General features: G+C 35.9%; 1 protein-coding gene across 1 annotated transcript in view; it reads left to right on the top strand.

The window, feature by feature from the left end:
* LOC311293743 (leucyl-cystinyl aminopeptidase-like) overlaps positions 1-25,018 on the top strand; it is a 30,269-nt gene that overhangs the window by 1,119 nt on the left and 4,132 nt on the right. The window contains exons 2-33 of the mRNA XM_084414233.1: positions 16-602; positions 685-823; positions 968-1,102; positions 1,249-1,369; positions 1,486-1,640; positions 1,735-1,848; positions 2,517-2,648; positions 2,766-2,897; positions 2,991-3,059; positions 3,232-3,407; positions 3,552-3,631; positions 3,790-3,973; positions 4,101-4,257; positions 4,438-4,622; positions 4,745-4,906; positions 5,446-5,586; positions 5,692-5,773; positions 5,858-6,002; positions 12,886-12,945; positions 16,773-17,595; positions 17,758-17,896; positions 18,966-19,097; positions 19,210-19,330; positions 19,483-19,634; positions 20,197-20,310; positions 20,423-20,554; positions 20,688-20,819; positions 21,012-21,163; positions 23,071-23,162; positions 23,261-23,444; positions 24,512-24,668; positions 24,784-24,968. Coding sequence (XP_084270359.1) covers positions 109-602; positions 685-823; positions 968-1,102; positions 1,249-1,369; positions 1,486-1,640; positions 1,735-1,848; positions 2,517-2,648; positions 2,766-2,897; positions 2,991-3,059; positions 3,232-3,407; positions 3,552-3,631; positions 3,790-3,973; positions 4,101-4,257; positions 4,438-4,622; positions 4,745-4,906; positions 5,446-5,586; positions 5,692-5,773; positions 5,858-6,002; positions 12,886-12,945; positions 16,773-17,595; positions 17,758-17,896; positions 18,966-19,097; positions 19,210-19,330; positions 19,483-19,634; positions 20,197-20,310; positions 20,423-20,554; positions 20,688-20,819; positions 21,012-21,163; positions 23,071-23,162; positions 23,261-23,444; positions 24,512-24,668; positions 24,784-24,968 — 5,378 coding nt within the window. The 5' untranslated portion in view covers positions 16-108. The remainder of the gene's footprint in view (positions 1-15; positions 603-684; positions 824-967; positions 1,103-1,248; positions 1,370-1,485; positions 1,641-1,734; positions 1,849-2,516; positions 2,649-2,765; positions 2,898-2,990; positions 3,060-3,231; positions 3,408-3,551; positions 3,632-3,789; positions 3,974-4,100; positions 4,258-4,437; positions 4,623-4,744; positions 4,907-5,445; positions 5,587-5,691; positions 5,774-5,857; positions 6,003-12,885; positions 12,946-16,772; positions 17,596-17,757; positions 17,897-18,965; positions 19,098-19,209; positions 19,331-19,482; positions 19,635-20,196; positions 20,311-20,422; positions 20,555-20,687; positions 20,820-21,011; positions 21,164-23,070; positions 23,163-23,260; positions 23,445-24,511; positions 24,669-24,783; positions 24,969-25,018) is intronic.

Consider the following 25,018-nt stretch of genomic DNA (forward strand, 5'->3'; position numbering starts at 1 on the left):
CCTTTCTCTCCACAGGGTACAGTGACTGCCAGTATCTAACCATTCAAAAATATGAAAGTTCATCAAATCCAGTAATACCAAAACCAATACCCACAAGTTATATTCAATATGCATCTCTTGTTTTTAATCCTGCTCTTTCTGGAGTCACACTTTTGTGTCCAGTCTTCTGAGAGCAATAGTCCTGTTGGGAATAACATGGCCACAAACGGCCTTCCTTTTCCATGGAGTAAATTGCGCCTGCCAAACTACATAGTGCCTGTACATTATCATCTGCTTATTCATCCCAATCTCACCACACTGAGGTTCAATGGTTCTGTGAAGATTGAAATTGATGTAAAAAACAACACAAACTGGGTGGTGCTACACAGCAAGAACCTTAAGATCTTCACAGCCACTGTTCTGGATGAGCATGAGGCCCATCTGTCAGACAAGGTGCTCTCTGTGCTGGAATATCCTCCACATGAACAGATCGCCATCTTCTCCCCAAAGATTCTGACCTCTGGGGAAAAATACTTCCTGTATTTGGAATTTGGTGCACCATTAAGTGATGGGTTCTATGGATTTTATAAGAGTACATATAAGACAAAAGCAGGAGAGACAAGGTATAGTTCAAATTTCATAAATCATACATAAACATATTGCAAATAATTGCTAAATAATCAAACAACATTTTTTTCCTTAAAGGGTCCTGGCATCCACCCACTTTGAGCCCACATCTGCCCGAATGGCCTTGCCATGTTTTGATGAACCCACTTTCAAAGCTAATTACACTGTCAGAATAAGGAGGGGTCCGTCACATATAGCTTTGTCGAACATGCCATTAGTAAGCTCATTTCATACATAATACTACCAATGTACACTGTAAAAAGTATATATATATGAGAAACTATTTTGAAAAATGATTTAACAAATACACCATGGCCTATCATTTTAAAATTGTGAAAATATCCTTATCTTTACTTTATAGGAGCAAACTGTGGAAATCGGCAATGGTCTGTTTGAAGACCAGTTTGAAGTGAGTGTGAAGATGAGTTCATACCTGTTGGCCTTCATTGTCTGCGACTTCAAATCTGTTAGTGGGATAACTGCAACTGGAATTAATGTAAGTAACTAAAACTCTTAAAGGTTAAACGATATGAAGTGGAAACATGAGAACACAGCAACTTTTTCTGCTTTGTATGAAGTTTTCATCACAGGCTCTCAGGTGAGAAAATCATCTTGAATCAGCTGTTTTGTCTTCTCCCAAAGGTTTCTATATATGCAGTTCCAGAGAAAAGGCATCAGACGCACTATGCTCTTGAGGCTGCTTTGAGGCTTTTGGAGTTTTATGAACAATATTTCAACATACTTTATCCCCTGCCAAAACTGGGTAAGTACATCTTGCATTTTCCTTACCTTTTACTTCTAATGTTTCAGTGGATATGTTACTGTATATGATGTGCCTTTGTATATTTACATTGTAGTTTATTTTATGATGTGTGCCAGATCTGATAGCTATTCCAGATTTTCAGTCAGGCGCTATGGAGAACTGGGGTTTGACTACTTATAGGGAGACCTCTCTTCTGTACGACCCTGACATCTCATCAGCCTCCGATAAGCTCTGGGTTACCACAGTGATAGGACATGAGATAGCCCATCAGGTTGGATATAAAATATATTCTTAACTTCATCTGTTATTAACTTTCAATTACAGGAGTGTTACATGCAAGTCCATTTGCAAATTTTTTTTTTCAGTGGTTTGGAAACCTGGTGACTATGGAGTGGTGGAATGACATATGGCTGAATGAAGGCTTTGCACGATATATGGAATTTGTCTCTGTTGGGGCAGTATATCCAGAGCTTAAAATTGTATATCAGAGCTTCAAATATCTCTCTCTATATATAATGTATTGGGTAATGTAAAATCCGGTAGTCGTTATTGAAAAATAAACCACAATGAGTAATCAAGATTGTTTCACAATCTTATGGTTTGAGGTGGCTTATTTAGCAATATTGACCCTGTACATTATCCATCTTATTACACAGCTTTATAATTTTACCTATATATCATCTTCAAACTTCTGCCAAAAAAAAAAAAACCTTATTATAACCCAGCTAACAGGGAATGTTCTCAGAACTTTAGCTAACGTTCTTAACATTAATAGAATGTTTGTTCAAAGTTACAGTATAATGTTCTAACATTATTATACATCATTCATGGAAGGTTTCTTCCTGAAAGGTTTTAGTCTGACGTTCATCAAAAATAACATTCCCATAATGTTTGCAAAATTATAAAATGGAATGTTTCCTTAACGTTTGCATAACCAAGATAAAACATTTTCATAACTTAATATGCAAAAATTTCTTAAAACATAGTTTTTGTTAGCTGGGAATGTGCAAAAAAATCCTACTTTGACCAAATTGAATCAAGTATTCTAGAGAGCCGAGTAATAAGTGAATAAATAAATATCAACACTAATATTCTGTAGACTAGCTTGTTTTGAATAGGGTCTCACATACTTTCTTTTACATGTTAGGAGGACCACTTCCTGGACACCTGCTTTGGAGCTATTGGACGGGATTCACTAAATTCTTCCAGGCCAATTTCCAGTTTAGCCGAGAACCCTACTCAGATAAAGGAAATGTTTGATACTGTGTCATATGACAAGGTTGGAAAATGTTAAACGTTAAAACATTATCACTATTGCAGGTGAAGATGAGTGCCAACTCTGAATTATTTATTAATGTTTAATTTTATTCAATTACTTTATTATTGAATATTTTAGGGAGCATGTATTCTCCATATGCTGAGGCATTTCTTGACAGATGAAGGCTTCCAGAGTGGCATAATTCGGTATCTTCGGAGGTTCAGGTACAGCAATGCCAGAAATGAAGATCTGTGGGACAGCCTTATTAAAGTATGTCACTTCTTCATCCACTGCCTTTTTCTGTCATACATTATAAAATTAGCATCAAAACAAAAACTCATTCTCTCTTCACGCTCTGTACAGACATGTTCTGAAGAGGAATTTACAGCAGGAGAACACTGTTACAGCAGTACTCAAGCTACTAAAAATGCGGTAAAGTGTCACATTATAAATAAAATATTAGATTTTTGCTATTTAACATTCACAGCACTCCATACAACAGAATAGACACCGCGGAAGACATGCTTCAAAGTGTTTTCTTGCACCTTGATGGTGATACCTATAACAGTCTGAAAAACTCTTTGTTTAACTCTTTACATTGTAGTATCGTTTTGCTGGGGAGCACGTAGACCTGAAGAAAATGATGTACACTTGGACTCTACAAAAGGGCATACCACTGGTCACAGTGAAGCGACAAAAAAGGAAACTTTATATTGGGCAAGAACGCTTCTTAAAGATAGTCCTGCCTGATGATCCCTCATGGCATTCACTTCAAGATGGGTAACAACACTACAGAATCACATGTATACATACACAGTTCTCGCTGTCTTTTGTGTTTTATAGTTATATGCCATAATTATAGGTAAAGGCAGTGAAATGTCTCTGATATGACTCTTCGTAACAGAAAAAAATTATTCTCCATAGCTATCTGTGGCACATCCCTTTGACATATAAAACAAGTCACTCTGACCATGAGATAAAGCACATTTTGCACACAAAATCAGGTAAGATTTGGTGAAAAATCATTCTCAAATGTACTTTATATAGGAAACTGGGTCAAGAAATGAGAAAGTTGTTAGTTACAAGGATGTTGTACAGTACTTGGTGAAATCAAGCTCACCCGTACAGTCAATAACTTTTCCCACCAATCTCTCAAACCCAGATGTGCTGACGCTGGATGAGGAAGTAGACTGGGTGAAGCTCAACACTGACATGAATGGATATTACATGGTTCATTATGATGAGGAGGGCTGGAACGCCCTGACGGAGCTTCTGAGAGTAAACCACACTGCTCTGAGCTTTACGGACAGAGCCAGTCTCATTCATAACGCCTTCCAGCTAGTCACGTGAGTTTACTGTGCAGGTCCACTGCTCTCATTATAAAGCATGTCTCATCAAAAGTAAAACAGGAGGAGCATAATTGTATTATCCTATGAGCTCATTTGTAATGTTATTTATTTTCATAATTTCCAGTGCGGGACGACTGTCACTAGACAGAGCTTTAGATCTGATCAGTTACCTGAAGTCTGAGACCCACAATGTTCCTCTCCTGCAAGGGCTTGGCTATCTTCAATCATTCTACAAGCTGATAGAAAAGAGAAACATAGCTGACGTTACTCATAATCTGAAGGTATGACACAAACATTTCCTGGAGTCTAATTTCATTTACTGTCCTCATTCCTCCATCCGTCAAAGAGTCTTTCATTTCAGTTAGGCCGCTTGCAGAACCACACGTTGAGTTCAAATGAGATCCTCTTGTCTGAGTTTATTTCATCTTGTATGTTTTCATATGTCTGGTTTTGTCCTGTAGACGTACATCTTGCAGTATTTCAGAGATGTGATTGACAAGCAGTCGTGGAGTGATGATGGGACGGTCTCAGACCGGAGACTGCGTGAAGAGGTTCTTTCCCTTGCATGTGATTTTGGTTATCCACCGTGTTTGGAAAAGGCTCAACAGCTCTATGATAGCTGGGTGGAATCCAATGGTACAATCAGGTGACTTGACAACACATTATTTGTTTCTGCAATTATACCCTCCAAAACATATCACATTTTTATCATTTGAAATGATTATGTCAGAAGATTTCTTAACACCTGACTAATGTTTTACAAACTAGCTTACCAACTGATGTGTCTGAGACGGTTTATATGATTGGAGCCCAGGAGGACAGCGGTTGGGCCTACCTACTGGAAAAGTATGGTGTTTCCATGTGTGAGACAGAGAAGAGCAAGTTTCTCTCAGCTTTAGCAAGCAGCAAGGACTCTGAAAAACTATCAAGGTACATTGAGAACCCCCACGGGTCGTTCCAAAACCGCCAGCGGGTCAAATTTACCCATGCACATGACTACTGTTTTTAATCTGGTTTTATTTTTAACAACAGGGAATTCTAAATAGCACAATTTTAGTAAAAGTCAATGACTGGGAGACTTTTTATTGAAAATCTGTTATGTACATTTGAAAAACAGCCATGGGTAAATTTGGTTACATTTTATTTTAAGGTGTCATTGTTACAGTGTAATTATACATTTAAGTACTGAGTAATATTAAGCAACTACATGTACTTACTATAGGGTTAGGTTAGGATTAGGATTTGGTTGAGGGTTAGTTGCATGTAATTATGCATAATTTACTGTTATTGCTATGGTAAGTACATGTAACATATGTAACAAGGACACTGTCAAATAAAGTGTTACCGTAAACTTTACCCCGTGGCGGTTCAAGTGTTAAAAAAGTAATATGTGTTCTGATTTTGTGTGTTAAATCTAAATTAAGTTTAACATCACACAATGCCTTGTATTTCTCAAAAATTTTCTGTAGATTATTACAGCTTGGAATGGATGGAACTGTAATAAAAACACAGAATTTACCCAGTCTCATATACATGGTGGCCAGAAATCCAATGGGTCATTTCCTAGCATGGGATTTTGTGAAGAAACACTGGAATGAACTAGTAGAAAAGTAGGTGCAATCCACTGCTTCTTATTTAGGTTATAAAGCTGTTATATAGCACTGGTTGTGGTTTGTTCATTATGAATATAAGATACTCTTATCTCATTATCAAAGGTTTCCGCTGGGATCTTTTGGAATCAGAAACATCATTGTTGGCACTGTAACTCAGTTCTCGTCCACAGAGGAGCTGAGAGAGGTGGGTTGTTTATTTGTTGTTTAGAGGGAATGATCATCTAGTTTTGATGGATCATTTACAGCGTTTCACTCTTTTTGTGTTAAGGTTGAGGCTTTCTTCAAGTCCATCACAGAGCAGGTATCTCAGCTGCGTATCACACAGGTAGCCACAGAAAACGTGGAGAAGAACATTGTGTGGCTCAGAAGGAATCTAGAGACCATGAGGACTTGGTTGCAGCAAAGACTCAATTAAAACAGATCAACATTTCAGACTAGTATTATACTAGTATTATGGTTTTGGTATATTAATCAGTGGATACTGATTAGCAACTCCATATGACTTTCCAAGTTTTCTATTATTGTGCCTTTTTTTAGATTGTATTTTAATTATATTGGGTAATGGCTTGAATAATGCATGATGTGTTTGCTTTTTCTAGTTTACTTTTTTAAACAGCTATGCAGTTTCAAACCACTAATGGTTTTTGCCTTTGTGTTTTTCTTTGCCTTTGATATGTCTCTTGACAGCTGTGCTACATTTTGTAGCTAATGTTAATAGGAGACTGCCTATTAATTAGTGGCACAAAATCATACTTGAAAATGCTGAAAATGAATGAACTGAATAAGGTTTGGAAAAAAAAAAAATAATAAACATGTTTTATATATAAGGGATGATGTCTAGCCTAAAAACAAAAATGGGTTCTTATGAAACATGACAATGACAGGAAATGGATTAAATGAAGTATGAACATTGTTTAAGATGACATTTCGTTTTAATTTAGGCCTGCTGATAAAACATTTAGGACATTTATCACTTGTCCTCCACTAAGCTTTTGTTATTATCACAATCACTTCCATACATCGCAAAGTGACGTATCAGTAAGAATAATTAGATCAAATAACTAGTAAATAATTTGGAATTGATTCAATACACTATAGACCATCGCTACATTTTGCTTCAGATCAGCTTTGTCTACTTCGTTACACTGTAAAAAAATTGCTGTAGTTATGCTGTAGTTATGCTGTTTGCCAGTAACTTACTGTAGATTTAAATTTATGTTATTTACTGGCAACAGTTTGTTCAAAGTTAAATGAACATTAAACATTAACAAGTCTTTGTCTTTACAGAATAAAATTATAAAATAACAATCTAATGCAAAGCATTCTGGGAACCAGAAATCTTCATCAACCTTTTTCTGTTTTTTTTCCTTCAGATTCTGGTTCCCAGAATGCTTTGCATGAGGCTGTTATTTTAGTTTTATTCTGTAAAGATAAAGACTTGTTAATGTTTAATGTTCATTTAATTTTGAACAAATTGTTGCCAGTAAATAACATCAATTTAAATCTACAGTAAGTTACTGGCAAGTAGCTGCCAGTAATACTGTAATTTCTACAGATTTTTCTAACAGTGATATCTGTCATGCTCAAAACACTGTTGAACGTTGATTAAATATCATAAGGTATATCATCCAGACATTAAAGGGGTATTGAGCTGCATTTTTATTTTATTTTAAATCTAATGTTCTTTGAGGTCCAGTTATAAATGTTAGCAAGATTTTTAAATAAAAAACATAATTTAGAAGTAAAATGCTGTTTTCTCTCCCGTTTCTGACCCTCACTTTAAAGGTAAATGTGATTTGATCCAAGTACAAAGATCCTGGACAACATCTTTGTTGATCCTGGAACAACATTTCAATCAACCAATCAGATTTGAGGGGCAAGTTTACAGTTTACAGCTATCACTTGGAACAAAAATCCATCCTTCTGTCCTTTTAAATGTCCACGTTAAAGATCAATATACTCTCCATAATTAAGGTAGGCCTATTATGCTGTGGTCTGCAGCACTCATGAGTCATGGAGTAGTTCAACAAAAGCCTGCATTCAGAATATTTAACAAGGAGATATTCAAGGAAACATAGGTGATTTAGCTAACTACATAAAACTAAAACGAGACAGAACACCAAACACAGGGAACTAAGGGCTTATATATGCAGAAATAGATAATTAACAAAACTAGAAACATGTGCGTAACTTAATTAGGATCCATGGAAACTGAAACAGAACACAGGCAAAAAAGGAGCTGGGGGTGTTCCAAAAATCAGGTTATGTGACAAATTTCAGGGTATGGAATGAGCCATCTCTGAACATAACCTGCTCCGGAGCAGGTTATGTTCAAGGTTTATTTGGTTTCAGAGGTATTCAGGAGGACATTATGAGGCTCCAGTGAGCATAACTGATTTCACACAATAATATATATGTAATAATAATATATACTGTATATATATATATATATATATCTTTTTTTTTTTTACATATCTTAGATCAAATGGGCCATTTTCTATTTAGTGTATTTCTATAATAAAATTCATGTGATGTGTCACAACAAATGTGGAAGTAAAATGGCTAAACAAACAAATAAACGTATGTTCTGTAAAGGGAATAATTGTTTAAGGTCTGGTGTTACCCAGACACATGTATATTGGCCTGCATCTCGCACTGATCCAGAGACAACCATAGAGCGACTGTCTAACAAGGCTCTTATGGAGTAATGCTGTCATTGACTAAAACGTCAGTATAGAAAAGGCTGTCTGCTCATGCCATCTGGGTCATGTTCTGAAACAGAACCACATTATCACTTGTCTGACTGACTTACAAGTTGACTCATATATGCTTGACGCATCATCTTGGAGGGTCTGCACTTCTTCACCCGCACTACCCCCTCCCCGGTGTGTCAGTTTCCCTGAATCAGAGAGAGGCTCCCGTTGTCCTCCTAGGACAGGTTCTGCGCTGGTGACCAACTTCTAAACAAAACAAACATATTTTCTCAGATGCAATGTGGAATGGGTTATCTCACCAAAAACATGACATATGGATGGATGAGACCAAGAGGGCAAATGCGGCCTATCAGGAGCAGCCCTTACATTAGTGCAGTCAAGCACCCTTTCCAGCATGCAGAGCACTCAATCTGACGCACCTGTGTCACTCAAGGCCATGTGTGTGGGCGCTGTGGCGATCTGAGGCTTTGTGGTCTGGGCACTGGAGATGCATGCTGCTGCGTTCACTGCAGTGTTTTCCACAATAGTAGTCTCTGCGTGGCTGACGGCAGCGGTCGCTACTTAAAAACGAGCAGTCAAGAAGAGAGTAAGAGTGTGGTTTCTTTGTTCTCAGCTCCCTTTGATGCTCATCATGGCCTCTTGCACCTCTGACAATGACCACTTGGTGATAGGCTTGTATCTACCCTTACAGAACAAAAATATATGGAAATATACTGCAAAATATATTGATATATACAGGGTGTGCAGCACCTGAAACTACGGATACTGGATGCCTGTGCTGGCATTTCTCCTGCGGTGTTGCTATCAGTGTGTGAAGAGTGGGAGAACAGGGTTGCATTGACAATCCAACACAATGGGCAGCACATTGAACACATTTTATAAGTGGTCAGAAACTTGTAAATAACTCATGAACGAATAAAGTTACGTTGAAACCAAGCACACCATTGTTTTTCTTGTGACATTACCAATAAGTTTGATGTGTCACATGGCCCTCTTCCTATTGAAAAAACAAAAGTTGTATCCAAGATGGCCGACTTCTAAATGGCCACCATGGTCACCACCCATCTTGAGGAGTTTGCCCCCTCACATATACTAATGTGCCACAAACAGGACTTTAATATCACCAACCATTCCCATGTTATTACGGTGTATCCATATAAATGGCCCACCCTGTATATATATAGGCCTATTCCACAATACATTTCCATATATTGGAAACTAGTGCTTATATTTTTCAATTGACTGCAATATATCCATTGACCATGTATTGGCTATATATTAATGCATATAAAATATTTATAAATGAAGACAAAAACAGCATTGTAATATTCCCAAAGTTTTATCCTTTACATATATTGCACATGCTCCCATATAAATGTGAATGTTCACACATATACACACACATTCACAGAATGAGATTTCTAGTTCCCAGCATGCTTTGCTTCTGACTGTTAAAGTAGAGCAAATGTTAAAATTAATTGTTATTTAATGTGTTTTGCTCAATATTAATATAGGGGGAGATCTCTTAGTGTTTAATGTTCTATTATTTTGGAATTTAAAAGGTTTTCTGGTATGTCTGAGTTTTTGGGGTTACATTGTGCTGAAGAGTAGAGCCTGTGGTTAGGCTGGCGATTGGCCGAATACCATGAAGATTATAATTACTATGGTTTAAAAGTAATGGCTGTTCAATCCTCAGCACAGTGATAGTCTATTGGCTAAATACTTTAGTACATGCAGGTGTGCTTGTGCTTTTGTTAACTAGCTTAAAAATAGGAAACATTTACAATGTAAATAATAATAAAAAAAAATAAAAATAAATGTAAAACAAATATATATATAGGCTATATATCATCTTTCTCTATATATGTGAGTTTATGCTGCATGAGTAAATATATCTGTAATATATTACACATGCAAATCATATGATACATACATTATGATATATTATCACATTCTTTTCAATTTATGAAAGCGGCAATTCCTTATGTATTATTCAGTATATTGTAATATATTTACACAATATATCATTCTGTATATTTCAATATACTGTATATTCATTCATATATAGGGAAATATATTTTCTTTTCATAAGGGTAAACAGGTTAGAAAGGGTAACATCAGGGCAGTTTCTAATAAACATCATCACAATTTCCTGTGAAATGTTCTTCATTCGACCATTTCTGCTGGTGATTATCAATGATTTCGGCCACACTATTGAGACGGATCAGTAGTCGACAGGGCTTTCTTTGGCAGCAGTGTAGAACAGAATTCTGCCAGTGGAAGACAAGACTCTGGGCTCTCACTGAAATAGTGTAAGAGCATTTTGTAAATGGTTTTAGGGGTAACAACCATGTCAGGTGAAGGATTTCTTTTTAGCCCTACTTTGACAGTGTTTTCATTGCAAGTTTGATCATTATCTTTACACCATCTGTACTGATTAATTCTTTACCCCTCCCCAAGACTGGAGTAGACATATTACTTATAGGCTACTAAATTTTAAGCAGCACAACTGTTTTCAACACTGATAATAATCAGAAATTAATCTTAAGCAACAAATCAGCATATTTCTGAAGGATCACTGAAAAAAATGCTGAAAATTCAGCTTTGATCACAGGAATAAATACATTTTAACTATATTTACAGCTATTTTAATTTGTAATAATATTTTGCAATACTGTTTTTTTACCGTATTTTTTTATTGAATAAAAGCAGCCTTGCATGGTGAGCAAAAGAGACTTGTTTCAAAAAGGATGTCGATTAGCACTTCATTATTCATATACTTTATATTGTCAACAAATAGCTTGAGACACAGTAACACTCAGACTGTAACATGCCAACAGTCGTGTAATGTATAGGCCTACATGAATGAAACACACATTAGCGCTACATAATGTTTAGATCGCCTCGTTTTGGATAAGAATAAAACGACAGGAGGTCATACATAGACTATATTGACTATCTCCTTGAATTTAAATCTAGATGTATTCACACTGGCCTCTGCGTGAACACACTACGTCCCCCGCTTATTCTACGGCCATTAGCTGTTTAAACAGTAGAAGTCAATGGAATTTCCCCACAGAGAACCAAGTAAATGTGAGAGTGACGGCTCCTTTTACTGTCGCTAGGAGGCAATATTGCTTTACTTCAGTTCACAATACACTCAAGCCAGCCATTACATAGCTGTCAACAGTGTCTATAAAAACATTAACATACAAAGTATTTAAGGATTTTTAATAGGCTAGAATTACATTTTCCCTTCCATTCCCAGATAGGCTAATCAAAAAAGCCTGTACAATACCAACTGCATCAAGTTGGTACTAAATTGTAAATAGCCTAATAGCTTAATAATAAATAAAAACACATCATTACAAACCACATGTTATTTATTAATCTGGTGATATGGTGGTTCATCAGTAGGCTATGGGATGTTTTCACAGTAGTAGCCTACTCCTCAATAAACAGATAGGCTACTGCTGAAGAAAACAATGACCCAACTATTTATAACGGTTCCACTGCACAAATGTGCTGCACACTGCAAGCTCTTGAGAATACACCAGCCTATTGTTGTGTTTTTTTTCAGAGAGTGAAATTGTTTGCATGTGATTGTCCAAATTGCTGAACATTCACGCTATTACAGTTATTCTTATTGAGCATGGCAGTCTGTCTTAGCGCATGGAATCTGCAAACCATTTAAATCATCAGGAATATGGAGCTATTGGTATGAATTAATTTCTTTATGATTTTTTTTTATATGTAGATTTTATGTTATGTTTCATAGGCTAAGTTTTAATCAAAATGTTGTACAGTTTTAATTCAAAGATTTTTTTTACTCTCTATATGTGTCTGTGTGATTATATGCGAAGTTGTCATTAATGAGGATAAAATATGATCAATATGCCAGCCAGTCAGTTCGGTGGCTGTATTTCTTTAGGAGTGCAGCAGCAGGAGTGCTGTCTTAAAGGGATAGTTCACCCAAAATAAAAATAAAAATGTCATCATTTACTCGTGTCGTTCCAAACCTATTTGACTTTCTTTCATTTGCGGAGCACTAAAAGAGATGTTAGGTGGCATGTTAGGTAATCAGAATCAGAAGAATCAGAATTAGATTTATTTCCAAATCTTGGTGAAGCTTCCCAATCCCACATTCAGAAAAAGAAAGAAAGAAAGAAAAAACAGGACACAGATAATAAAATAAAACAAGTGATACATTGTGTTTGGAATTCCACATGTTTTTTTTTCTATATTGACTATAAAGTCATTCGGGTTCGTAGCAGCATGACGGAATGTCCATTTTGGGGTGAACTGTCACTTTAAACGGGGCAGCTGAATGGGGAAGTAACACTCGTGTTGCTTGTTTCGCAGCAGTGAGTGTCACTTTCAGCTTGTGTCTACTGTTATATCGAAAAACAGTGTGCAGCGATGGCTCAATAAACCGCTGATCGATCATTTTATTGCTCTGAAGTGACAGAGCTGTAGATCAGGATAACAATGCTAAGCTAGCAACAGTTGATCTGATGCGTTCCTGCGTTTAGTGAATGTGTTACTCTTCACCTCTCTCGGGATTAAACATCCGCACTTTCAGCTGAAACTGGATTTGATTTTACTTCAGACCAACATTTAATCATGGATACATTTGAAAGCGGTAAGGCTGCAGCTAATATGGACTCTTCATTTAAACGCGAGGTCGTGCACCTCAAAAAAGTTATCGGCTAACATGCTACAGCTAGCCGCTTCGCTTTTTATGTATAATGCGATTTATTTTCCTCAAGTAACTTAGGTTACTGCTCTTGTATTGTGATAACATGTTTTTTTATTATGGTCCTTGATCTGTGCAAATTAATTCAGAGTTAGTTATGGAGCTGGTTTGGTTTGGTTTGGTTAATTAAGCAAAGATAACATTTATGCAAACTTCAAGCTGGCTAACTGACATATTCGTTCATAGGCTCAGGTCATGACAGGATCTCTGATTAAATTAAATTATATCATTGTTTATGAGGGGAAGTGAATAATCAGTAAATTAGATCAGTAATTTATTTGTTTTGGTGACTGTTATTCACGTGATGTCTCACAATCTTCTGCTGTCAGCATCCACATTTGACTTTATATTCCCTTTAAGTCATCATCACATCTGATCGGACAGGCTACGTGCATTAGACCTAAATCTCCAGAGTCCCAGGGTTCATGCTTTGCCCAAAATCTTGTCCTAATCTTTGCAAGGTGACATTTGCTGCTTTGTGTTTTTTATGGTCTTGCACATGTGACACACAGGCCAGCTGGTTGTCACTTTTTAGTGCTGTCTTTGCTTATCTCCTGGTTTAGTTAGCTCAAAATAGTTTCTGTGTTTTCTGTCAATGACAGCAAAAAAAAAAAAAGAAAAAAAAAAAGAAGCTGTTCTTGTTGACTTCCTGAATGAGAATTTGGCTGTTAAGAAAGTTTCGCTCACAAAAAACTGCCAAGATCATATTATTTGACTAATTTTTTTTTTTTCACGCTTTTGTTTAAAGCAGTTATTTTACAAGCATCACGATGTTTTCATGGATTACAATTAAGCACGATTTAATTACCGTAACGTGCGCAAAACAGCACACAGTAATGAGAAATAATTGGTTTGTGTATCATAGTGGTAATGATCAAATATCAAATATCCCTATTTTTTTATGGAATATTACACTGTGTCATTTATTATAAAAATGATCTATCATTTATCAGCGTACATAATTGTTTAATTCAATTGCCCTTGTTATATTTAAAGTCAGCAGTTGCGATAGTCGTTTCTTCCTTATTGTTGTGTAACGTATATCCCAGTGAACCGGCATTTCAAACAAGAAAAATGTAGGATGGGCCATCATTTTGTCCAGCGGGAATTGATTGGATTGTTGTTGTTTGCTATTGCTGTGACAGGTTGTCCCGCCCTCGTGCCAGTAAACACGCCATCAGAGAAGAGATGTGAGGGTCACATGAGGGTCACATTTTTTTTGCATAGATAAATAATTCATAATAAACATTGCAATGTTCCATAAACAATAATTGTATATTTTGTTTTCACTTTAAAGTGACAGCAGCCTAATATTTCTGCTGCCTTCTGTGGCATTAATGTTAATCAATCAACAAAAGACAAAGAAAAAATCACTCACTGCTTTGGACTAAATTAATATATTGAATTCATACATTTAACGCAGTGTTTTATTTTTAAATTTGATTATATATTTTTCTGAAGTTGGATATTAGTGGAATATTAAACTTTTAGACTTGCATGATACAAATAGGCCTATTTCATTTAATAAACAATGTACAAAGTTTGTTCTTTTTTTTATTATTATTACTTTGCTCAACAACTTTTTGAGGACTTCTTTTTAACTTGCATTAGTTTGCCTATAATATGAGGGTTTGTTTACACGACAATGATGTACAAAAAACTGAAACGTTTTTCCTTTGCGGTTTTTGAAAAGTTTCGCGTACAGGCGACAATGCTGTCAAAACGCTCCCCGTTCACACGGATCCATGAAAACGACTAAAAACACTGGATTAGGCCTATGCATGCCAGACCAATAGTTAGTGATGTCACTTGTTTGTAAAGAAACACTAAGCGCACATAGCCTACGCATTCTTCTACAGAGCGGTGAATATAAAAAGTAAATCTATACTTTGCTGGAGAAGCATGAATTATCTTGAGCAGCATAAAACAAAATATAAATGCCTCCTTAGTTTATGCTGTGGAATCAAAATTGCTGTCAATAATTGTGAAATTTCACTGGTATCTAAAATGTTGGTATCAAAGCAACCTTATTTCCTGTAAAATATACCTAACTTGATGTATATCGCTACCCTGGTAATCCAGAGTTCTCGCGAGAGCACAAGTTGAATTTGCTCAGCGAGTCACTCTGGTGTCGAATAATGATGCTCATTAAATATGCCCCTCGATCTGAGCTGCACCAATCACATCGGGTTATCTGATATAGGCGGGCCTGAGGCGAGCTAAACAAATGACAACAGCGCTGAGATGTCGAAGTCGTTAGTAAACATTGCAAGATGGCTATGGATGAACACCAGTTGTTTGAAACGGCTTTGGCCGCTACAATGAACGAGTTAGACTTGGCTTTTTATCTAAAACAGGAACAGAAAACGCCGCTCGAATTCGCTGCTGTTTTGCTGACCGGATACGGTAAGAGTATAGCAGTTAGCTCCGCTGGTAGCTGGGGTTTATTGTTGCGATTGGTCGTAGTGTTATCCAATTGCGTGCAGTGAGATTTTCAAATGCACGCTTGGTGCCGCCCCTCGAGCTGGGCGATTTTCATTAGTCGACGCCAGACCATTAATCTTTTAGATTTAGGTCTGGATTTCTAGGCTAGTATATCGCTATCATGAAAACAAAATTACTTGTATAAGGTTTTGGTCATATCCTATAACTCTTAATCATGTTAAATAATCGTGATAACAATATTGACCAAAATAACTGTAAATATGATTTTTGCTCTAATCGTGCAGTCACACCCTCCAGCAACCTGTCATTCACATGAGATCACAGCAACAATTCATTGATCTTATCAATTCCTGATGGACAAAATCATTTATTTCTCATTTGAGAAGTCATTTCACTCAGATGTGTCACAACAGGAAAGAACAGATTATATCAACTTCCGCTCCATGCCGACTTTAAATGATATAGGCTAATTAAAGCATCTTAAAGCAGATAGTCTTGAAAAAATAGGCAGCATTTTAATCACATATATGCAAAATATATTATTCATTTATGAAATAGGATCTTGATATGTTTCTGTGAGATTAATTAAGGAACTGTAGCAAGTGTTTGCTTATGTGCCTATGATTGAATAGTTCACAAACTGAACTGTGCTAAACGATAAATCAGGCATGTTGTTGTTAAAAAGAAGTTGACTTTCAGGTCACTTAAAGAACAAGAGTCTTTGTCCAGCAGACCTGAGTTTGACCTCAGGTCAGTAGGTAGGACACATTAGTTGTTTCAAGCAATGTGTTAAACAGTAATTTGATCACTGTTAACTCAGACAGTGCCTTGATTTATTTAATTCATTTAGTCTAATTCTCCGTGGAAGGATTAAAAGAGGAACACTGCGGCCACTTTATTTTCTTGACAAATCATATCCAGACAATAGTTAAGCAACATTGAATTGAGTATGAAATAGGTTATGCTGTACATTGGTGACAGCCTGTGGTCATGGGTGGAAGTATTTACTGAACCGAATCTTATGCACGTTTGTATGCACAGAGTCGCATGGTAATTTGCTTTTCTTTCATCTTTAGTTTGACTTTCATTTGTTTTCTTCCTTTTACACTCTGACTCAAACCACTTATGTAGGCTGACTACAAAATCACTCAACTTTTCAGAGAAGCTCTTGGTTATTTTAGACGGCATCGCGCTTGTAAACAGGAAGCCACTTCCAACTACCGTGCTTTCGTATTCACTTGTTTTTCTGTTGCTACTCTAACCTACAGAAAGAGCTCCCCTGCCAAGGAACATGATTGAGAACAGCATGTTTGAGGAAGAGCCAGATGTGGTGGATTTGGCGAAGGAGTCCACTTCCTACCCCATCGACTCAGATGATGTAGTCTATGAACCCCGCAGCTCACGACTTTTAGTCCGAGGCCTTGGGGAAAACGACCTGGACGAAGACGAGGAAGACTACGAATCCTCCGCCCGTCTTCTTGGCATGTCCTTCATGAACCGTAGTTCCAACCAGCGCAGCGCTGCCTCATCCTACACCCGCCACCAGCCTTCTGGATCGTGCTCGATGCCTTCAGCCAAGACCACGGTGGTAGGTGTTCTCCTCCTGGTTGTGGTGGTCTCCATATTCATGGTCATTTACTTCGTTCCAGGCTGCACTTTCACCAGAACGGGGTGCCCAAAGACAAATTCAACCATGGTGAAAATCTATCCAATTTCTACTAGTAAAGAACTTTTCCCATGGACAGAGTTGAGGTTACCATCCAGTGTGCATCCTGTGCATTACGATATTTCACTCCATCCCGACCTGAAGCGTATGTCCTTTCAAGGCAGTGTGTCAATCAAAGTGGAAGTGTTACATGAAACGAAGATTATTGTCCTGCACAGTTCTGATATGAACATAACCAAGGCCACTTTCCAAGATAAAGTAGTCCACGTCCTGGAGTACAAACCTTGGCAGCAGATCGCCATCAAATTTCCAGAAGATCTTAAGAAGGGGCAATATGTTTTGAACATTAACTACACAGCAAACTTCTCCAACAGCTATGATGGCTTCTACAACAGCTCTTATGTTGACACAAATGGTACAAAAAGGTATTTGCAGTCCAATTCACCTTTGTGTAACCTTCTGAATATTTAGGATAAATTTGAATGAACTAGTCTGATTAAGTGTGTTGATTGATAGTTACCTCTACTTAGTTATATATCTTTATGCCTCTCAAACACTTCTTTTAATTCACTTCATCTTTCTTCTAGAGTTTTGGCCGCTACTCAGTTTGAGCCCTTGGCAGCCCGCAAGGCTTTCCCTTGTTTTGACGAGCCAGCTTTTAAATCAACTTTTCTTATTAAGATTACCAGAGAATCCAAGTATATCAGTCTTTCAAACATGCCCAAGGTAGTTTTGTTTGTTTGATTGTTTATTTACCTTTTTTTCCCCTTTAAATGAAGTGGCTAATACGTAAAATTGTGTATGCTCTTGAATATGTGGTTTATGAGGACACAGATGTGTATAATGGCATGGGTATTACAGCAGAAACATGATTTATGAGGACACTTCTGTCTCCTCGTAAACAAAATGGCTTAAAAAAAACATACTGAATGTTTTAATGCAGTACATTTTCGGTGATGGGTAGGTTTAGATATAGGGTTAGTGTGAGGGGATAGTTTGTACAGTATAAAAACCATTACGCCTATGGAGAGTCCACGTAAACCACATATACAAGTGTGTGTGTGTTTGTGTATACACTAACGTTCAAAGTTTGTTTTGTTTTTTTGAAAAAAATACACTTTTATTCTGCAAGGATGCATTAAATTGATCAGAAGTGATAGTATAGGTAAATAGTAATAGTAAAGGTAGGCCTAGATAGTAAAGTAAATTCTATGACGTTAGAAAATATATTTATTTTTTTCAAATTGATGCCGTTCTTACCGTTACCTTTTTATTCATAAAAGTATCATATATATTTTTTTTTTTTATCACAGTTTACACAAAAATATCAAGCAGCACAACAGTTCACATCATTGATAATAATATAGTAATCGTTTGTTGAGAATCAAATCATGATATTAGATTTCTGAAGGATCATGTGACACTGAAGACTGGAGTAATGGCTGGTGAAATTCAGCTTTGCCATCACAGGAATAAATTACATTTTAAAATATATTACATTAGACGATCGGTATTTCAAATTGTAATAATATTTCACACTACTGGTTTTACATTCACATTACTGTTTTTAATGTATTTTTGTTCGCACATGTTCTTACATTCAGTCTTGGTGAGCATAATAGAGTTATTTCAAAAACATAAAATCTTTTTGACCCCAAACTTTTGAACAGTATTGTGTATATAATATTTGTTTTATAAAACCTTGTCAGATTTTTTTGATTTTCTTATTTTTCTTTTGATAATTTTATAGTTTTGTAATTGTATTGTCCATACATTTTTGTTTGAATTTGTTTAGGTCAAAACCACGGATTTAAAAAATGGCTTTCAAGAAGACGAGTTTAAGAAAAGTGATACAATGAGCACTTACCTGGTTGCATTTATCGTGGCTGAATTTAGTAGTTACAGCAAGAATGTCTCTAATACTACGGTATGTATTCTTCTCAAAATCGCTGTCTTGTGTTGAAAATATTCTGGAAACATTGCATTATGGTATTGTTTTTATTTATTTATTTATTTCAATTTTTTCAAATGTTGTGCAGGTGTCTGTGTATGCCGTTCCAGACAAAAAGGAACAAGTGCATTATGCTCTGGAGACAGCTGCAGAACTGTTGAAGTTCTACAATACGTTCTTTGAGATCGACTACCCATTAAGCAAGTTAGGTAAGACACCTTTCCTTACAAAAACTCTTCAAACAGGGATTTTTAGATTCCTAGAATAGCTGAATGTACACACTAATGTAATTTTTACGAATAACAAACTTAAAAATGTTTAATTGTGTTACATGACCACGTTTTCTTTCGAAAATCAATAGATTTAGTGGCCATTCCTGACTTCCTCGCTGGAGCCATGGAGAACTGGGGACTAATCACATTCCGTGAGACAACTTTGCTAGTAGGGAATAATTCCTCCCCTATTGACAAGCAACTGGTGACTTCTGTCATTGCTCATGAACTTGCCCACCAGGTAATTCACTTTATAAATAAAGTAACATTCTCATGACAGGGTAATAATAGTCACATTCAAATGGTTTATAACTATTACTGGTAAAAGCAGACATTTGGCATTATCACGACCCACAAATATTGCCCCATTGCATTGTTACACGTTTTATATATATATATATATATATATATATATATATGTAAATGTGTATGTATATATGTGTGTATATATAAACATAATTTAAATACACACATTATATAAATACACACATCTGCATATATATATTTAAGAAATATTTGCATGTATATACTAATTTATACATCATTTATATTATATATAAATAAATAAAAATCTAAAATATATACATGCATATTTTGTGTATTTATATATACAAAATAATCATACACAGTACACACACATATATTTTGTAAACACAAACTTTTATTTTGGATGCGATTAATCTTTGCCCAGCACTAATAGTAATATAAAATACAAATGATAAATCGGAAATGAAGTCTTTCAATTCTAATAAAAAGAAAAGGCAAGTCAGACATGCTATGTTCATTGTTGTTTTTCTCTTCAGTGGTTTGGAAATCTAGTGACTATGAGATGGTGGAATGATCTTTGGCTGAATGAAGGATTTGCAACCTACATGCAGTACATGTCGATTGAACATGTGTTCCCAGACCTTGACATAGTAAGTTTTAGACTAAATTAGGAGAAATTCCCTTTGTTTCTTTCAATACGTTATTTTTTGTTGTTTGGATGTGTCATTTAAAATTTACACATTTTGTGTCTTTCATTTACAGGGCACTGAATTTTTAAATGTTCGATTTAAAGCACTAGCCAAAGATGCATTGAACTCGTCCCACCCAGTGTCTACTGTCGTGAGCACCCCAGAGCAGGTGGAAGAGATGTTTGACTCCGTGTCTTATGAGAAGGTATATCATACATTACTTATTGCTTGTGAAATGGCTTAATTAACCCTCTTTTTGAAAACTGCCACAATGTAATCATTTTCATTGATTATTGATTGTATATCTATTCTCATAACTTGTTTCTTGATCATGCAAGGGTGCTTCAATACTGCTGATGCTCAATGCAACCCTCACAAATGGGGAGTTTCGAAAAGGAGTGATTGAGTACTTACTAAAGTATAACCGATCAAACACAGAAAGTGAAGATTTATGGAACAGTCTTTCTCAGGTCAGACCTTTTTTTTTTACTAGATTGAATTTAAAATGTCTGAACAGCGATTGCTTTTCAACATTTACGATAACAAAGCAAATATTTATTTGAGTGTCATGCATACAGTTACTATACTTAATGAAAAAGCAACTGGTCTGACATCTGAGCCATGTTTTTATTAGCGTACACTGACATCCATGTTCTCCATAGGTGAGCAAACAAAATGTAAGTGTATCTGAGATGATGAACGCTTGGACTGTTCATAAGGGCTTTCCTCTGGTCACAGTGAAGAGGAATGGCACTCAAGTGACATTGTCGCAAGAACATTTCCTTCTGAATGCTGAAAACAGCACAGAAGACAGGTAGAGGATTTCAACTGTAAACATTGATTAAAAAATGTATTGTAATGAATTGGGGCGAGATTAGATCCGTTTGCTGTTGGTTAGTAATGTTCTTTAGGCTCTTTTTGCTACTTTAGGTATCATATGTTCTGGGAAAATAAGTTGCACTTGACTATCAGTCGAACCGGGTAAATTTTTTGTCATTTACTCATCCTCGTGTCGTTCCAAACCTGTAAGACTTTCATTCATGTTTAGAACACAACTGAAGATCTTTTTAATAAAATCTGAGCCAGTTCTGTACTCTCCATTAACAACTACAACTTTGACGCTTTAAAAAGTTAAGAGATTGTAAATCTAATTCAAATGAATTGAGTGGTTTAGTCAGAATTTTCTGAGACATGATCACTTTATAATATGATGAACAGATTTAATTTAGGCTTTTATTCCCATATAAACATTGATCAGCGAACATAAACAGAAGCTCAACTGAACCTGCTTGACAAACAAGAACAAACCTCTTGAAGCTCAAACATGCTGCGTAACACGAGAATGAACCTCATTGGTTCTTGCGGAGCTCAAACGTGCTGCGTAACATAAGAATGAACCTCATTGGTTCTTTTGGAAGCTCAAACGTGCTGTGTAACATGAGAATGAACCTCAAACGTGCTGCGTAACATGAGAATGAACCTCATTGGTGAACCTCATTCTTTTGGAAGCTCAAACGTGCTGTGTAACACGAGAATGAACCTCATTGGTTCTTGTGGAAGATCAAACGAGAATGAACCTCATTGGTTCTTGCGGAGCTCAAACGTGCTGCGTTGCTGTCAATGGAGGGACAGAAATCACTCAGATTTGATAAAAAATGTCTTCATTTGTGGTTTGGAACGAAATGAGGGTGAGTAAATTAGAATTAAGATTTTTGGGTGAACTAACCCTTTAAAAGAATAAACAAAGATTGCATCGGTGTATAGGTAAAAAAAAAAAAAAAAAAAAGATTACTCTTAGAAATAATGTAAAATACCAGTACATAAAACGGTACGTTTACAAACATATTGGCAGTAAAGACATTTATAAAGATTTCTATTTCAAATACATACATACAAATACATCAATTTTGGACGTTTTATTCACCAAAAAAAAAATATTGTGATTTCCACACAAAAATTAAGCACCACAACTGTTTTAACATAGATAATAATAAGAAATGTTTCTTGAGCTGTAAATCAGCATATTAATGACTTGTGAATGATCGGTTGACACTGAAGACTGGAGCACAGCTGTGGCCAAAAGAATTGGCAGTGAAAATGTTTTCTGAGTAATCAGATGTATTTTAAATAATTGCAACAAGCTTCACAATACACAAAATATAATTTCGCTGATCATATCATCAGCACATGGGAAAGTGTGAACAAGTACTAGCCATGTGAAAGCACTCCTATGAAACGCTTATTATCATTATTTTCCAGTATACCATAGAAACATGAAAATATAAACTACAAATACTGAAGTATAACTTATATTATAGTATAATTTATGTCACTGCCAATATTTTTGGCCACGGATGTAATGGCTACTGAAAATTCATCTTTGACATTATAGGAATAAATTACGTTTTAAAATATATTAAAATAGAAAGCAGTTATTTTAAATTATAATAATATTATTTTACAATAATTCTGTTTTTACTGTCTTTTTTTATCAAATAAATGCAACCTTGTTGAGCGTAAGAGACTTTCAAAAACATTTCCAAATCTTTCCGAACTTTGAACTGTAGTGTTTGGCATGAGATAGAATAGTCTTGTTTGTATTAAGGTTCCAGAGGTTTAAACAAGCTCTGTTATAATGATCTATTAAAACGGCAAGCTTTACTTGAAGTCCGCCTCTCTTAATGTTTAATGTTAATTGATCGACTTTTGTGTTACATATAGCCGCTTGTGGCATGTTCCCCTGACATATGTGAACGACAGCTGTAGTGTTCTCAGCTCCTGCAAGCAAGTGTTTCATCTCAAGGACAAAACAGGTAAGCATTGTCCTCAGGACCGAGTGTGTGGGCATAGACAGATGATTCCAACTACTGGAAATGATGATATATTGTTTGTTGCTTTAAATCTTTTCCAGCCATATTAAAGCTTCCAGGTGAGGTGAAGTGGTTGAAGTTCAACTTCAGGAGTGATGGCTTCTACATAGTGCATTATGATGTGGAGGGATGGATGGCCTTGATTGATGCTTTGAATGGGAACATGAGTGTCCTCCCCTGTGAAGACAGAGCAGCTCTCATCAATAACGTCTTTGCTCTCTCCAGGTAGATCTGATTTTAAATGAAAGGTTAAAGTTATTAGACAAGACTTTAAAGAGCTGATGCTTCAGGATTCCTACAATCAAGGAAAACCTGACATTATCAGGGAATCATTCATTTATTATTTATCAATAGTTTTTATTGTTGTGATTCAGCTATAAAATATTTGTATTTGATAATACTGCTATTTGCAATTGCAGTCTCACAAAAAATAATAGACAATTTAAAAAAAATTCTTTTCTTTTTTTTAAATAATTATTCCATCATGAACATGGAGAAAAAAAACACAATGAATGGTGTGGGAACTGAGTGTTGCACATTTGAGAATATTTCATAGTGATGTGATAATACTGTAATACCCATCAAAACCAGCATGCAATATACATATGTTTTAATATTTTTTTGTCAAGAATATTTTCTGCAGTGTAACATTTAAATGATTTGTCCTTTTTTATTTTTTTTCTATTTTGAAATTCACTACCATTCAAAAGTTTGAGGTCGGTAAGATTTTAATGTATGTTATGCTTATCAAGGCTGCATTCATTTGATCAAAAATACAGTAATATAGTTGAAATATTATTACAATTTAAAAAATTGTCTTTTAAATATCTCATTATGCTATATTATCACCAAATATGGGATTAAATCTTTTTGTCAACTTTCAATTAGGACAGGTTTTGTATTCTTTTTTTTAACTGACTGATCGTAGGCCTCATTGATCTGAGCTTATATTGGTCAAAAATGACCTTCCATTGAAAATGAATGGGGGAGACTGAAATTTAGAGAAACATTTAGTGTTCAGGAGCATGTTCATCATGTTCATGTTAACAAATTTGCATGTGTACTCGCAAAGATAAAAGCCTCGGACCTGTGCATGCTTGGATACATGCGCACACACACACAAACACACACACATTCATGTACACAAACAAGCTATTTAGAGAATTACAGGATTTATTTTCAGAGAGATGGACTTTATCCTCAGATCAATGAGATCTACGATCAATCAGTTTAAAAAATATATATATATGTCTATTTTTGGGTTGCTTAATTATGCTTCATCTTTCCTCCAGATTGGGAAGGGTGACCTTCAGGCTGGTCTTAAACCTAATGGATTACATTAGAAACGAGACCGAGACGGCTCCTCTGATTGAAGCTCTCTTCCAGCTTGATCAGATTTACAGATTGCTGGACAAAAGATCAGAATTGAACTTGGCGTCTAGAATGACGGTAGGAAACAACGTTCATCTACAACATCTTATGTAGCTGTTGTATTCAAATGTCTCTCTTTTATCTTAGGACAATGTATTTAGTTCTAAAAGTTGATTGACTTCAATCTTTGCAGAGTTACATCGACGAACATTTTGGAAGTTTGATGGAGAGTCAGTCATGGGAACCGGAAACTTCTGTGTCGAAGGTGACGCTTCGGTCTGCCCTGCTGGAGATGGCATGTTCCCTCAACAGACCCAACTGCACAACACAGGCCAAACATCTGTTTGATCAGTGGATCCATTCCAACAAGACTTCTCCGTAAGTTTGAGTAGTGATTGACCCGCTACCCTTGACTGAATAAGTTCAAT

The sequence above is a fragment of the Rutilus rutilus genome (assembly GCF_951802725.1).
Source record: "Rutilus rutilus genome assembly, chromosome: 7".
Taxonomy (NCBI): Eukaryota; Metazoa; Chordata; class Actinopteri; order Cypriniformes; family Leuciscidae; genus Rutilus; species Rutilus rutilus.